Here is a 16,434-nt window from a genome sequence, read left to right as displayed (position 1 = left end):
TAGGGAAATAATTTCCTCCATTAAAATTTACAAAAATAACCCAAGCAGGCTTGAATTATGTGTCCTGTCAAGTTCTGCCTGAAAAGCCAGATGCAGATTGATGGGAAGCTACAAGGCACTTTTATTTTCCAGCAGGTGGGGTACTGTTGTGATACTACAGAAGTCCCTTGTTGATTTGGCATCATATAGCTTTTTTGTTTGTTCTTAACGGAAAAAAAAACCAAAACAAAAAAACCTCCAAACAACAACAACAACAAAAAAACCCAACCAAAATAAAACCAAACCAAACCAAAACAAAGAGCATACTAAAACCTAGAGAAGATGCCAAACAGAAAAACTGTCACACAACAAGGGCATGAGAATAACAAGAAAAGCGTTGTAAATAAGTACTGGGAAAATATAAAACAAGATTTAACTGGCAAAGCAGAAGTTTGTACACCTTGCAAAAAATAAAACAAATCATCAGAATGTAATCCATGAATACAAATTAGTTATTCAGAAAAGGCAGTAAACATATACTGAAATTAGATTGAAAAAGCTATGTAATTTTCTCTAGCTCCCTTGTATTTTCAAAAATATGCTAAACCTGGAAAAATGCTGAAGGCAAACAATAAATTAGGTAAGCTTTATGTAAGCCTACACTATGTCTATGTACAATACCTATCAATAACAGAGGATCTACTGGAAAGGAAACCATAAATTTAGTGATGTATTCATTAGCATCAGTTTAAAACATTATCATCAAAATCTTGTTAGATTCTTCATTCCCTGTATACATGAAACTCCTGTCAAAGAATTTTAGGAAAGTAGAAGGAATACAGGATTAGTTCAATATGAATTCCAAGCTTTATCTGCCTCACGCATTACAGCATGGACCAAGTTAATGTGTACTCTCCCTCTCAGATGGAACTGATGAGAAAACACCGACAGGAGGGGTATGAGGTGGGGGGTGGTGTACTGGAATATCAAGGAACCAGACATCTTAGTGAACTGATCTAGAAAGAAAGAATTCAAAAGAAAACAACACCTAAAAACAAAGGTTTCAAGCTTCCCAACCTACAATAAATACAGTGATGACAAGCAAACACTTCCATTTTACAAAGTTAAAAGAGACTTCAAGCCTCCTGTGACAAAAAAAAAGATGGAACTTGAGAAAGAAAGAGCACAACAAAGCATTGCTATACTATGTTTTTGGAAGGATGCCTATGAATGCTAATAGCATATAAACAGTAGCCCTGGCTATAGCAGGAATAACAGTAACACATTGTTAGCAGCTTTTCCACTGGATTATTATACATTGTGGTCACTGTGAATGTAGGCCACATTCCCTGATAAAATCTATTGGATCAGAAATTACTATCATGAAGAGAGAATTATATAAGGGTAAATGATAGTTTAAAATACACTTTTTTAGGGCTTTTTTATTCCTCTTCTATTTCTTTGATTCCTGCAATGGAATTGCACCTCAAAATGCCCTGCCAGGGCTTGAAAGCAGCTACATCCATACTTGCTCTATACAAAAAGTTGTTCCTAGCAGCAGCAGGTTACTTACCACATACAACACCAACAATATGCTCTTGGACAAACAGTTTCTTTCCTTTTTTTTTTGACACAAAAGCTGGCAGTGCCCATTCTTCAAGTCATTGAAAACTGATTGGCAGTGGGCCATCACTTCTACTTTCCTACATACTGAAATGCTTTTACAATTTTCTACTTTTCGAAGTTCACCTGAACTTAATGCTGAAAAGTGATTAATTTCTAACATAGTATATGCTAACACCTTGACTTGATACATTGAATTTCTAGCTTATCATATCTCTAAACTAGAATTAATAGTGCAAATTAAAATTGCCTTATTTAATTCAATCTCTTTGATTAGCTACTTTAAATATATCCAAGTAAATAAATGAAATTTCTGTTCTCTTAATTTAACATTTGAAAGTAGAATTAAATATGTGAATTAAACTTAGATGGACCTTTTTAATGGCACTAACACCCAGCTTTTCATACCAATTGCTCAGATACAAGTTTGCACTGCAAGCAGAAAAAAAATGAAGACAAAAACTCCACTGATGTCAATTAGCACATTTCTGGCTCACTGAAAACCAGAAACTGCCAGTTTTGATCCTAATGCTACAGATGTATCCTGTTTAGGAAGGAACACTGTTCCTTCCTAGGGCAATGTAAATACAAAGAATATAAAGTCTTTAATCATCCTAGTTTTACACATGACAGATTTACACAGAGAAAAAGTGCTGTGTGCTGTTGAACTCAGGTTCTGTTAGTTAAGGTATTGAAGAGAAAATAGTAGAGATAAGGTTATTTAAGGGTTTAAAGCTATCTAAAGAATCTGTGGAAATAATTTCAGTCTTTCCAAAATAGTCCTGTGTTTGTTTATTTTTTTTTAAATTTGCCTCTTCTAAATGGCTTTATTCTCAAATTTCTAACTGCAGTTATCAGGAATAATAACAAAATTTTAATTTTCTTTCAATTAAAACACCTAATTAGTAGTTTACCATTACTTTACTTAATTTTACTATTTTAAAAGTCAGAAAAACATGCTAGGTTTGAAGGTATCTTGGGATGAAAGGCAACCTAACCAATAAATATTAATCTGCTAATTCTACTTGTACATATATTATGTTAAACTTAAAGCACATAAGTAAACAGATAAAAGAAAATATGTTTGTAAATACCATGACTGTTGCATCGTGATGTTTCCACAAGTCGGTTGTTTTGGTCATAGCATGCCATGGCCTGGTAACGATAACCTTGTCCACATTCCTTAACATCTCCTTGGACCTTCATTCCCAGCAGTGCTTCCATCTTACCCTCTGGTAAAATACAGTCTGACCAATTTCCCACAGGCTGAGCGCTGTACTTGTCACACGGGCAAAACTGATTCTCAATCAGAGGATACAACTGAGAATTTCTACATTTGTCCTTTTTCTTACTTTTTCCTAGAAAGAAGAAATAGTTATTAGCAAGTTTGTATCAATTTACAGCTTATGTCCCAAAACTTTAATTTAGGCTTCTGTAACAAGTGCTTGCAATTACATACATACATACACCTAACACCTGTTACATTAATCTTTATTAAATTAGGTTATTGAATTGAATTTCTAAAGTAGTGGATACCTACAATTTGCATAAAAGCAATTTCTTTTAAAAAAGAAGATGTAATTTATATTTAATTTGGATAAAAATATTTCAGGAGTAAAGTTTGAAAAAGTTAGCAGTTAAACAGATACACTCTCTTCCTGCTATTTCATCAGCAGTGTGAAGTTCAATAACAAGATTTCTATATGGATCAATTTTTTTCAAGTTGAAGGAAGAAATCAAGATGAGAGTAACATGCATCTTAACTATACTAGTACCTTCTTTCAAAATGTCAGAATTCTTTAATCACTTGTTATCATACATTTGTTCATAATTACCATTCTTCTCCTCAAATAGAATATGCTCCTTCTCTGAATTTGTTTCCATTCAATACTGTTCTTGCTTTCTTACCTGAACTGTAGCATAGCCATCCACTCAATTTTCCGTTTCCATTAAATAAATTTAAATCTTCTCTTTGGTAAAGTTTGTTTAGTTTTCCTTTCCATACCACTTTATATAAATTAATGTAGTAGTCTTTGCAAAAGTAGTGGTTGTTACTAAGTAGTATCTAAGTCGCTGTTACTTAGATTTTACTGTAAATGTAATATTCTGTAGCATTTTCCTCACTATTCAAAACAAGGCACTGGACATTGCAGCAACAACCTTAGTTCTTGTATTTGCTACTGTCTTCATTTAGAGTAGTAGAATAGAAAATGGATACCTGGAGAAAAGTTTCTCATTCTTTTTACAACACAATTTCTTAATAAATGTATGCTTCTCCTCTGGAAGTATTTACCAGGAATAATTATGAATTTATTCCAAGACAAGCATTACAAAATAGTCTGGGTAACACATTGCCACAGAGAATACACCATATCACATATCATAGAGTTGGCAAGTTTGAAGGGGTAACTTAAATGAAGACAGGAAGAATCACAAAGTGTTAATATTGTGGTAGGAAGAATATGCACTTTCTTGCTCTGTTTTTAAAATAAGGAAAAATACTGTTAGTCAGTTTTGTTCATTTTTTCCCTTGTGCAAGCAAACCTGACATAAAGCTTACTGGAATTATTAGACAGTCACCGTGAGGCTTCTTGAAGACCATGAATTATTCATTTTCCACTGGTCTTCTGATTTACAGGGGGATGGAGACAGGGATAGGGTTTGGATCCTATCACATTCTTTCTGAGCCTGCTAATGGGCACCCCCCTTAGCTAGCTTTCCTGTGCCACAGACAATACAGACTAATTGGCAAAGAGTGCTGTGACAGAGGCCAAGCCTCACTCCTGAGGTTTCAATTATAATTTAGAAGCAGGGCTTTTTTTTTTCCACTTTATGCAGAAGAAAACATAATTTAAAAAACACCAAAACCAACAAACAATAGACTAAAAAGAAGTTGAAGAAAAAAATGTTTGAAAGCGGGACAGTGTCCAGACTAGGACAAGTCTGTGGGAAGGGCATTACTGGTAAATCTTTTTATTCTGCTAAATAAAACTTAAAGAGCCTTCTTGGGACACACAAAAAAAGAGCATTATTACTTATCTCAAGAAATAAGGCAAAAAATTAGCCAGTGTGTTGCCTTATGTGGTCTGTGGTTCTGGATGTAGACAATGAAAAATGGCGAAAGAAAGAACTGGGAGAGGAAATATTCAGCCAGAAAAAGGACAGGCTTAATCACAAATCTGACAAGCTAAGTTCAAAAGAGGTAAGCCAAAGCTTAAGGCTGAAAATGGTGGTTTATAGCAAAATGCTGAAACCCACTCAGCTGCCATAGTAGCTTTAAATGCACCGAAGAAAACTATGAGAGAAGGAAGCCTGCTTTAGCTGAGACCAGGCGCAGGAAGAGGAAGGCAAATAGGTTAACATCTGATCCTGTTAAAGTGAGATGATTGCTGACTTGTCTGTCAAAAAAACAAAAAAAACCACAAAGAAGAAAAATATACAACAAAAAAACCCAAACAAACCAAAAAACCCCAACAGAACACAAAACCCCCTACTATGTGCACTATATTTAGGGGGGGAAAGTATTCCTCTATGCTCTCCTATCTTCTCCCTAGCCACTTACCCATATCAAGAGTCTCTGACATATGGCACGAGTTTCTACTCCTGGGTATTGTTCCACCAGCAGCATACAGAGCATGACATTGGATCTGCTTTCTGCCACTGTAACACTTGTCAAAAGGGAACCTCTGAAGTCCTCAGGTTTTAAACAAAACATTATCAATAATAAATAAAAGAAGCATTATTTTGCTTGATACTCTTACCAACAAGAGTGCGTTTCCTTGTCCTGACTCCTCCACAGTCCCCATTACAGGGAGAAAATTTTGACCAGTTCGTAAACTGACAGTCATCTTGGCAGGGAATCTGGCACATCTGTGTCAAGGGTGGTAATGGGCCAGAGTATTTAAGGCACTCACTGATGTCAGCTTGTCCTCCATCTTGTCTGCGACAAGTAATTGCTGGAAGCAAAAAGAGATGGAGTCTAAATAATCTTTTTTTTTTATTTTTTATGAATTTCTTTATTCAATTACATAAAGTCTACAATATTCTATCATTCTATCAGACTGAAAGCCCAAAATACCTATATGACAACTTAATATTTGCCACCAGTTTTACCTTGAATTAATACATTTGTCATTTCTCACTTAAGATTTTTGTTTAAAATAATTTATCAGGACTTACCAGGGAAAAAACTTACAGACAACTGTAAATATTATAAAGGTTGCACCATATTATCCACACCTGTCCACTTTACATATCATTTCTCCTGATATCACTGACACAATTTACATCTCAGACAGACATTAAAACCTTGCAATATCATCTTAAGTAACTTAATTGTATCAGGTATAAAGTTTTATCAGCATATTGAATTTCAGAAAGATGGATAGACTTAAAATTTAGAAGTATATTTCAGTTCTGCATACCACTTAACCCTTTACAACAGTATTGCTGCCTGATGTTCTTCAGCAATTTTTGGTCTTGAAAAAGATTTGAAGAATACAGTGTGTTTCCTAGGGAAAGATCATCAGCCAGTAGGGGTGCAACTTTATAGAACAGGATAGCCAAGTCCTGAATAAAAGCTTCTCACTTAAGAAGAAAAACAAGTTCCTTAAGGAAACATCAAGTCACACAAAAATAATGAGTTGGAACATAAGGATTTACAAAGAATAGGGAGGGCATCAATATAGTCTTTAACAATGACAGAATGGTTAATGTTAAGGGACCACTGGAGGTCCATGCTCAAGCAGGGTGTCTTAGTGCACATGGCACAGAATTGTGCCCAGAAGGCTCTTGAATACCTCCACGGAAGGAGGCTCCACAACTTCTCTGGGCAATCTGTTCCAGTGCTCAGTCATCCTCACAGTAAAACAACTCTTCCTCAAGTTCAGGTGGAACTTTCCATGCTTCAGTTTCTGCCTGTTGCCTCTTTTCCCAAAACTTGGCACCATCAAGAGAAGCCTGGCTCCATCATCTTGACATCCTCCCTTCAAATACTTACAGGTATTGATATGAACCCCTCTCAGTCCTCTCAAGGATAACAGGCCTCAGCCCTTCCTCACAAGAGAGATGCTCCAGTCCCTTAATCATCATTGTCACCCTCAGCTGGATCTGCTCCAGGAGCTCCATATCTCTCTTGTACTGAGGAGCCCAGACCTGGATGCCAGGTGCAGCCTTGCCAGGGCTGAGTAGAGGGGCAGGATCATCTCCCTCAACCTGCCAGCAGTGCTCTTCCTAATGCATCCCAGGACACCACTGGCATTTTTGGCCACAAAGGGCATTGCTGGCTCATGGAAATCTCAGTGTCCACTAGGGCCTGCAGACCCCTCTCCACAGAGCTGCTCTCCAGGAGGTCAGTCCTTGTGCATGGCATTATTCCTCCCCAAAAGCTGAACCCTGCACTTGCCCTTGTTGACTATCAGACACTTCTTCTTTGCCCATCTCTCCCAATTGTCTGGATCCTTCTGAAGGGCTACACAGCCCTCTGGGGTATCAACCACTCATTCCAGTTTTGTATCACTAGCAAACTTGCTGAGGAGGCACTCTACCCCTTCATGAAAGTCAACAATGCTCTATAATTGTTTTTCAAGTTTGTTTTTTTTTTAAACATGGTTGCTTATCTATTCAAAGCTCAACAAACGTAACTTTAGTTCCTTCCCCAAAACATCATAAGACTTACTATACAGTAACAAGATAGGAAACTTCTAGTTGTTTATTCACACAATAGAATTATATTTATGCTTCTTGGCATCTGACAGCACACAGTAGATACAGCACCTCGACTGTGAAATAATTTGGGTCACCTATTGTTGCAGTAGCATTGCATCCAAATAATCTGTATTCATATGAAGGAATATAGCTTTTTATATTACACTCCATAGTTTAAACATAGCTCTTCAATTGCCTTGACAATAATTGCTTTATTAGCATGAATTGAAAAAAAATCAAGTTCAACTGTTGGAGAAAAGGGGAGTACGAGCACAACACTTCAAAATAAAAGAGAAAACTGCCTATAAGTGGGCAAGAAGAGAGGCAGGTGCCCATCTCTTCTCTCTGGAGCCCACTCAAAGGATGTGAGGGAATGGCCTGAGGCTGCATCAGGGGGTGTTAATTTAGACATTAGAAAAGGATTCTTCACCCAGTTGGGAACTGAAACAGGGAAGTGGTCTCTCAGGCTTCCCAGGGAAGTGGCCACAAGCCTGAGAGTTCAAAAAGCATTGGGACAACACTCTCAGGTATATGGTGTGACTCTTGGGGCTGTCCTGGGCAGGGTCAGATGCTGGACTTCGATGATCCTTGCAGGTCCCTTCCATCTCAGGATATTCTATGATTCTATAACTATTTCCTCCTGGAGGAAAAAAAGAAAGCATAGCTAAGGGAACTTTTTTTTTAAAATGTATTGCTTTAAGGTAATTGTAATGGTCTAGTGACCGATTATTTCTTTAAAAAGCTTTTTAGACTTACAATTATAAACTAAATTTCTGCCTCATAATGACTTAAGAAGCTGAACTTGCTGACCCATGTGCTCCATTTCAAGTCCATGTCCCTACTAAAACATACCCAAAGGTCCCAAGGGAATTGTTTTTGCCACACATCTACTGTAAAACACTGAGAGGGAGGGGGCTGTCTTTTTCCTGAGATACTGAGCAAACAACTTCCCTGATCCTTAACTGCCCTTTGGAGCAGGGCTGTTTGTAATAGGCTCAGTACTGCATTAAGTTGTGCTTACTGGGGGACTGGCCAGCTGCACACTGTCTAATACAATTATTCTGTCAAATCCTATTACTATTAGTGTAGTTTACATGAGGAAATATTTTTTTTCAGATATAATTACAGTGCTTCAGTGAGAAAAATCAAATATCTAAAAATTGAAAATCCATACTATCAGATTTCTAAGACTACACAAATATTTTAGAGAAACACAAGTCAAACTTCTATCTTCCAATAGAAGCCTAGGCTATAGCTTTGGATTTTTGGGAGATGCTCTTCTTTGCTAATAGCACACATCAATATCCCTATGGTAAAAACACAGTTCAGACTAGTTTTACCATGTGGAAATTCACAGAGGTCAAACCTAAATCCTCTGTCTTGAGTTTGGCCTTGCTATATGCACACATTAGCAAAACTAATTGCATTATCTTCACTGCATTCTCAGGGAGATACAGGCCACCATTTTTAGCAGTCAACCTAGTCATACCTAGCCAACGACTAAAAGACAGTCAACTAACTAGCCAATATCCTTTAATAATTTTCTTCAAAAGTTGAATACTCATTTTACATACTGCCTCTCCATCTAGCTCTTGGATAGGATAAGAAATGTTGTCCACCAAAGAACATTCTTTCTTTCTAGCGAAATTGACTTTTTCTAAAGCCAATATTCATTCCCTCATATTTCCGAGTTATAAAATATTATTCCATGAGCAAATACCCATTATGTCATAAATTTTTTCAGACTCATATTAACGCATCTAATTTACATCTGGCAGACTCAGGTGAAAAGCTCCCCTGAGGATTAACACTTTTGGTTTTTTTCAGATTAACTGCCAGTTGTACCATAGCAATCAAAGAAGGAAAACTTCATTCTCAAGACCTAAATATTTCACCTTAATAACAACACAAATTAGAGTACAGTGTGGCATACTAAATCAATTCCCAAATCTTAATTTTCACAGTGCCTGTCCATAACTATTAAGCTACTTCTAGTGATAAGACTTGGGTGATTTACTCTATACTCAATTTTCCTATTGTTATTGTCCAGATTTGGGTATCAAGGTTTATACTCTTTATGACTGCTGAAAAATGTGTATTTTTCCACTATTAGAAGCAGGGATTTTGTCAACTGCATACGTTCTATTAATACACCCCTTTGGCCAGCTACCAGTCTTGACATCTGAAATGCTCTCACCATTAGAGGAGTTACTTTTTCCACTCACAAGCTACCCTGGACAAACTCATGCCCTGCCTCTTTGATCAAACCTATGGGTGTTTAAGTAGAGGTTGGTGAGATCGATGTTTTACTCACTACACAGAGAAGTATCTTCAGCTACTATAAAGCTATATCATACCAGGCTAATTATTTTGCTTCTACAACCACCTTATATTTATTACAGACATTACCTGTAAGTGGAAAGAGCATGGTTCCTCCATTACTGAATTAAACATAGTAATTATTAAGTGAAAACATAAAACAAGAGTACAGCTAACAGAAAAATCAAATTTAACATAGAAACCATTCACTTATAAAATTGTTTTGGTATTTAACAATGATTAGCTCCCAGAAGAAAGGTGTGAAATAAATAGCAGTCTAAATTTTATAGACAAGGGACTTTGATGTAATTAAAACTTTGTTGGATAGCATTGTTTCCACCAAGTACCCACAGGAGACTATAGGCTAATATATTTCTTGTTGGCATAATGAAACACTGAGACTGTGTTTTAGCAAGTCATGTCATGTGTGAGTTTATATAAAAACCTTTCCAGTGTTTCATCATTAGCATACTTCACTGATATTTCACTGAGGTGTGAGATTCAGTGCCTCCTATACCTAAAAATTTCTTTTTAAATTAAGGTTCTCTATTGTCCTTTCTTTTACAATACATTTGTGATGCATTTTTTTTCAATTGCTAACTATTTCTAACAACAAAAATATTTTTTTCCCAGTTCTAGAAAACAAAAATTATTTCAGCACACTAAGTTTTCTTATGCCTTCTATCCATGTTGTCTAAGCTGTGATTTCATCTATGTTTATTTCTTTCTTTGTGGGACACAGCAGACTAGACACAGTGTGACAAAATATTCCTACCACAAAATATCTTAAGAAGGAGCACATGCCCGTAATATTGTGAAAATACAAGACTGAGTGCTCTTTATGTTCCAAGGACAATAACAATGTATTTCTGCCAAATAAAGTTGTATGGAGATTGTGGCTCTTTTTTTGGAAATAAAAAATTAGGTTCTCATGTAAACACTGCTTTTGAGCAGTTGTCCAAATTCTTACTTATGACTCCTGAAGCTGATCACTGTACTTTGCGGTGACTGAAACATAAACCAGGCAATAGAGCACTCTCATCTGTTGAGGCTCAATTACATTAAAATATAAGTTTATAGCTCCATGAAGAGCAGCACTCCATGACTTTGACTTCTTTCCTGTGCTTTCAATACGGGCATGTAACACCCACACATCAAAGTCCCTTGCCTCCATAAGTGATGCCTGCAGAGGGAGGCTGCTGTCCCTGTTTAGCTATGGAGTGAGAAAAGAGGTTTTGACCACTGGTTCTGCCTTCAAGCCTCCCCATGGCTCTAACAAGGCTGCAAGGCCTCTCTGTGTGCCCATGGCCATCCTGGGATGCTTCCTCGCCTTCCTCTTTCAAGTAACTACAAACACTCTGTGAATGAAGGACAGTGAGAGCTCAAGACCAGGTCTTCAATAAAGGCAAGCTCTCAGTGACATAAAGCACAGCTATTCAGGTATTTTCTCTGACAGCCAGGCTACTTTAACTTCTGTTTAAATTTACAAATAAACGTCCTCTTGCTATTACAGAATATACTGACATCACAATTTTTATCCTATTCCTCCTACAAAACTCTGAGGAAGATTCATGGTGGCAAGGACTGCAGGCTGTGCATCCTTCTGCAAATCTCTTTTCGGTCACTGGGGTGGCCCTTACCATGTGCATCCACCCATACACATCATGATGTGATTCAGTTATTGCAGTTTGGGCACTCAAGCTTCTCATCTGCTATATGTCCTCTTGATTACCATTGGGATGCAGCCCAACAAGCGCTACTTACATCTGCAGGAGCTACTGGCAAAACAAGTTTTATTAACTTTCTTAGGTTTTCCTATACAATTCAAAAGGGATTTGAGCTGTATTTCTAAGTTCCTTCACAAGTCACTGAAGCTGAGATTTACTAACACAGATTTAGGAGATGAGCATACCATCATGCATACTTGCCTAAGTTGTTCACAATTTCAAACTTAGTAGCTTGGTTTTATTAAGCATTTATTCTCTTGTCTAGTTTTTGCCTGGTGTCTGTTTTATTTTTATTTTCTTGCGAGGGGGGCAGGGGGGTGCATTTTATATTTGCCACCGCTGTGCCTCTCTCTCTTGGATTTCAGATGACTCATCAATGTATTTAATCAAATAATGTTGTTAGTTGAGAAACAGCTTATGAAAATAAACATAAATGTTGTTGCAGTCAAATACGGCTTTCTCTCTTTTCTTGTTGGGTAGGGTCAAAAGGAAGTTTCAAACTCCTTGCTGATGCACACATATCATCTCCTCTTGAGGGTTTTGAACAAAAGATAGAAGTCTTAAGTTGCTTCAGTTCTGTAATACACTCCTGCTCTGCTTACCCACTGTTAGAAGACATTTTATCAGTGGTATAAATTCAGATTTTCATTCATCATGGAATTCAATACAATTGTCATGACCACCAACCTTCTTCAAATAAAGTTTATGACTACAGCAATGAATTTGCTACTCAGTATTAAATGCTATTTTACTGTGCTTAGGATTAGATATAAATACTTGCCCATTATTTGCATGAATAGCTAACAAACACTTTAAAATATACTTTTAGAGAAAATCTTTTTTTAAAACAAAACTCAGAAACCACTCTTTTATTCTCTTTCCTCTGCATTGACCCAAGTTACAGTTTTACGACATTCATTTAACTTGACATGATTTGTAACAAAAGCCTCATTATACATGACAGATAGAAACAAAGCTGTCTTTAACAATGAATCACTATTCTAAACTTTATGATTCACCCAAGTATCTCTTTAGCCAAGAAGGACAAAATGTGATAAAAAAAAGCTGAAGAATGGAAGTGTAAATAGTAAAGCTGTGATGCAAAGCAAGGCATGCATATGTTCTAGTTACTCAGAGACTCCTAAGATCAGACACCTAACAGTAATTTCTAATGATTTCTATCTTCTAGTTTTTCCTTCAGATTTAATTATCTTTCTAACTAAAACATTAACAGTAGCAGACTATTTTGTTCAAAATAAACTGCTAATGAATGCATGGTCAGATGTGCCTTTTCCCTGGCGTACATTCCTATACTTTCTCATTTAACACATTTGCTAATAATCTATGTGTTACAGTGTTTGCGTGTGGGCAATCAGATCAGAAACAGGACAAGCTGATAGCAATGGCAACATCCTCTTGCACTGAAAAAGAGGAACTCAGAACTCTTTCCACAAAGAAGAATGGAATTACTTGCTCTACTGAGTATCAACACAAAATGAAAGAGCAGTGCATGGGAAACCAAATGGCAGAGATTACTTCTCAAAGATTATTGTTTCGCTTTGTCATCAAAAGCAAATTGGCACCAACAGATGGATCAATGTGTGATTTCTGCATGCATGAGCACCAGAAACTTGAAACGGAACTCTTTCTCAACTGGAAAAAAAATGCTGGTATGTCAACAATTTTCACAGTATGGTCAATATTTGTATAGAATTCACCAACAAACAGTTAAATGTACTGATCAAAATATCTGTATTACAGTAGCAATCATAAATGCAGCACCAGAATGTTATACCAAATGGATTTCATATTTCATGTTTGTGATTTTGGGGTGGTTAAAAAGAACTGCACAGTAGTAGCTCAGTCTTTTCTGTATCTACATCACATATTAAAGAAATTATTTATAGTACAGAATTTTTTAGCGACATATTATTATGCAAAGTTTTCCACAGCCTGTAGAAATTTTATTTAGGAGTAGCCAAGTGTGCAGAAGGGAGCCAAGAATTAACAAGGAGAGGAGATAAAACTTCTTCTGAAGTCTTCCTTCAGGAACAGGTGAAATCTCTCTAATACTGTCCAGTGCACAGCTCAGTCAGGCAGATGTTTGCTTTCAGGTCAGTCTCCCTTCAGTGAGCACCTCACATCAAATCAACTCTTGTGCAGGGGGCCAAACAAAAAAAATGTGTGTCACTTAAAATTCACACATGGCTATTTTGATGGCAGAATTTGAAAGGTAAGAGGGGATAGGGAATTGATATCCTGTGTGGGAGATAAATTATATTATCAAATAAAACAAACTATTCCTGTTCAAAATGCATTTTTCTGAGGTGTGAAGTAAAAAAATTACTGATAATCTCTGGAATTAGAGAAGTGTGTTTTCCAAAGTCAAATTTACTTTTGTGCAAAAATTCAACTTGTACTTCCAAGTCATATTCATTGTAAAGGGAAAATAGTTTACCTCTGTCAATCTAAGGAAAAGCTGTACTAATGCGTTTAGCTGCCACAGATTATCAATTTACATTACTCAGTATAAAAGATATGGTCAACACACTGTGAGGTATTACAACCCTGAGACATGATACATAATAAACTTGAGCTGGAAACTTACATTATATGTTAATTTACATCACTTACATAAATGGGAAAAAATATCAGCCAAAACCCCCTCTGTCCTACTGCCTATAACTTTCAACACTGCAGCAGCCTAAACAACATTTAGATTCATATTTTGATATCTGGACTGAGGTACAAATAAGCTTCCATTTTCCAACTTGAATAATTTGCTCTGTGATTTCTACAATGGAATTTATACATGGGATAGACCTGACAAAAAGCTGTAGTAAACAAAAATCTTCCTTTCTAACAATTGATCCCAGAAACATTTACAGAATTCTATCAAAAACACCAGCTTTCTTCAGGCTTCGCTGCTCCAGGGGCTCCTAATTAAGGATTACTCATCCTACCACTTGACCACATTACACTGGAGAGCTACTTGCATTTTATCTGCTTGTGGGAACAAGATTACTGCTTGAATACATCATCTTTCACAAGATCGAAGTCTGTGTAGGACCAAAGGGAAATTCTGCCAGTCTCTTTTAACAGATTTGAAAACTACCTGGCCATTAATTTCAAGATCATGTATTATTCTATATATATGCGTGCCCTGTACATGTTTGGAATTACATTTAAGAAAATATAAAGAAACTCTCATGACACAAAAGAATAATAAAATCCAATCTGCATGCACTATTATTAACTATCTTTCTTTATTAACTGACTTTGAGACAAAGTCAAGGGATTTAGGTACTACCATGTAAGCACAGAAGACAACACTTTTTACTATTTGAATTCCTACCATCAAAGACAGAAATCTTATTTTCTCAGTGTGCAAGCTGAATGTATCCTCTAGAGCTACTAGAAATAGATTCCATTGTGATAGACCTTCGAAATAATTACCGCAGCCAGAAGTCTTTTGTATTAGCAGGCAATGCCTTAAGGTTTCATTTTGTGGTAAGCTCTAAATTGATCTCCTGTGACACTTTCAGAGTAAGTGGTAGGAGCTACTAGCTTAAGATTTACTCCATAACTTTTTAAGTACACCATGACCTCCTTTAATACTGCAAGGAAGTTAATGACATGAACATTTCACTTCTGCAGTTAGCAATGTCCTTCCTCGGCAATGGCACAATCCGCTGAGCCAATAGCGCTTTAACAAATACAAGTTTGCACTCAGAAATAACAAAGGAGAAAAGCCTTCCTGGAATTCAAGGTTGACCAGCAGTTCAAAGCAATTCAATTACTATAACAGTAAATAGGAACTGCACTTATTTTCCTATTGAATGTACTTAATGCACCTAAAAAAGCCCTTATCCTGGCTATATTTAACAGAGTCACACATACACAATTCTGTTAAAGCCACAAAATTCTCTATGAAGACAGGTGACAGTAAAGCTGGATTTGGATGTAAAAATTATTTACTATATAATGAAAATGGTGCAAAAATATCTGGATCATTGGGCTCAAAGGGTCAGTGGTTTAGAAGTCTAACCAGCAGCTGGCTAAGATTGTTTCACCTCAGTGGTTAACTCCAGGCACAGTTCTGTTTAGTCTCTTTAACAACCTGTACAGAAAGCATGCTCAGCAAGTTTGAGGACAATGACAGTTTTAGCAGTCAGTACCTACCTGGAAGGACTGCCATTCAAAGGACCTTCACAACCTGGAGAAATGGGCTGGCACTGAATTCTAAAGTGTAAATGCAAAGTCTTCAATCTCTCATGCTACCCTTGCTCTCTGTAACTACTTTAATTTGAGAAGAAATAGCCAAAATGCTCCTGGAGATGTGCAGAGAAAGGATTAGGGGTCACAGACACAAATTGCATCAGGGAACAAGTGCTAGAAGAGTCTGTAAGATCTCCACACTGCCAGAGACCCCAGACATACTGAGACATGGCCCTGAGCACTTTCAGTATTTTCCTTTGCTGATGCACATAAAGACAGATTAAATTAATGTTAGGTTACAAGGCCTTAAATGTAAGGCATTTCCCACACCAGTGCATGTATAGATTTCTGAGAATAAATGACAGAAACAAAGGGTCTAACCTCTTGCTTGTAGCCCAGGTCCACAAGTCTCCTGTGCTCCTGGACTGTCTTGGCGCACATACCATGGTACCAGCTGGCACCTGCGCCATTTGTGTGTCTTCCACCTGAAATGAGAGGGGAAGAAATCCATCTAAACCTTGTAGCCATCAAACCTCAGGCAGCTAGATAGTTATAAACCATCATAAGCTGTTGCTTATTTTTATTAACTGGTCACAGGCAATTCACAAAAGAACCAGTAACAGTACCATAAACTTATCCCTATTCTCTTAAATTTTTTTCTTCTTTTAGGATGAGGCCTAAAAGAACACATGGAAGAAAGGAGGAAGCAAAGGTAGAAAGAAAAAAGGAGAAATAAGAAACAGAAAGGAAAGGTAGCTGCAGGAAAGTATTGGGACAATGGGCTTGAGTGATTGCAAGGGTGCCTCAGGAAATTCCTGGGATCTTGGGTTGCTGAGTGGCAACACCTTACAAATGTGGAGCC

The 16,434-nt window shown here is 36.9% G+C and overlaps 1 protein-coding gene across 2 annotated transcripts in view; it reads right to left on the bottom strand.

Moving 5' to 3' along the window:
- THSD7A (thrombospondin type 1 domain containing 7A) overlaps window positions 1-16,434 on the bottom strand; it is a 190,082-nt gene that overhangs the window by 38,542 nt on the left and 135,106 nt on the right. For both annotated transcript variants that reach the window (XM_031066748.1, XM_031066747.1), the window contains 3 exons: window positions 15,954-16,057; window positions 5,364-5,558; window positions 2,697-2,960 (listed from right to left, as the gene is read on the bottom strand). In XM_031066748.1, the coding sequence (XP_030922608.1) occupies window positions 2,697-2,960; window positions 5,364-5,558; window positions 15,954-16,057 (563 nt within the window). The remainder of the gene's footprint in view (window positions 1-2,696; window positions 2,961-5,363; window positions 5,559-15,953; window positions 16,058-16,434) is intronic.

The sequence above is a fragment of the Geospiza fortis genome, unplaced genomic scaffold (genome assembly GCF_000277835.1).
Source record: "Geospiza fortis unplaced genomic scaffold, GeoFor_1.0 scaffold138, whole genome shotgun sequence".
Taxonomy (NCBI): domain Eukaryota; kingdom Metazoa; phylum Chordata; class Aves; order Passeriformes; family Thraupidae; genus Geospiza; species Geospiza fortis.
This window is presented reverse-complemented; position numbering and strand designations above follow the sequence as displayed.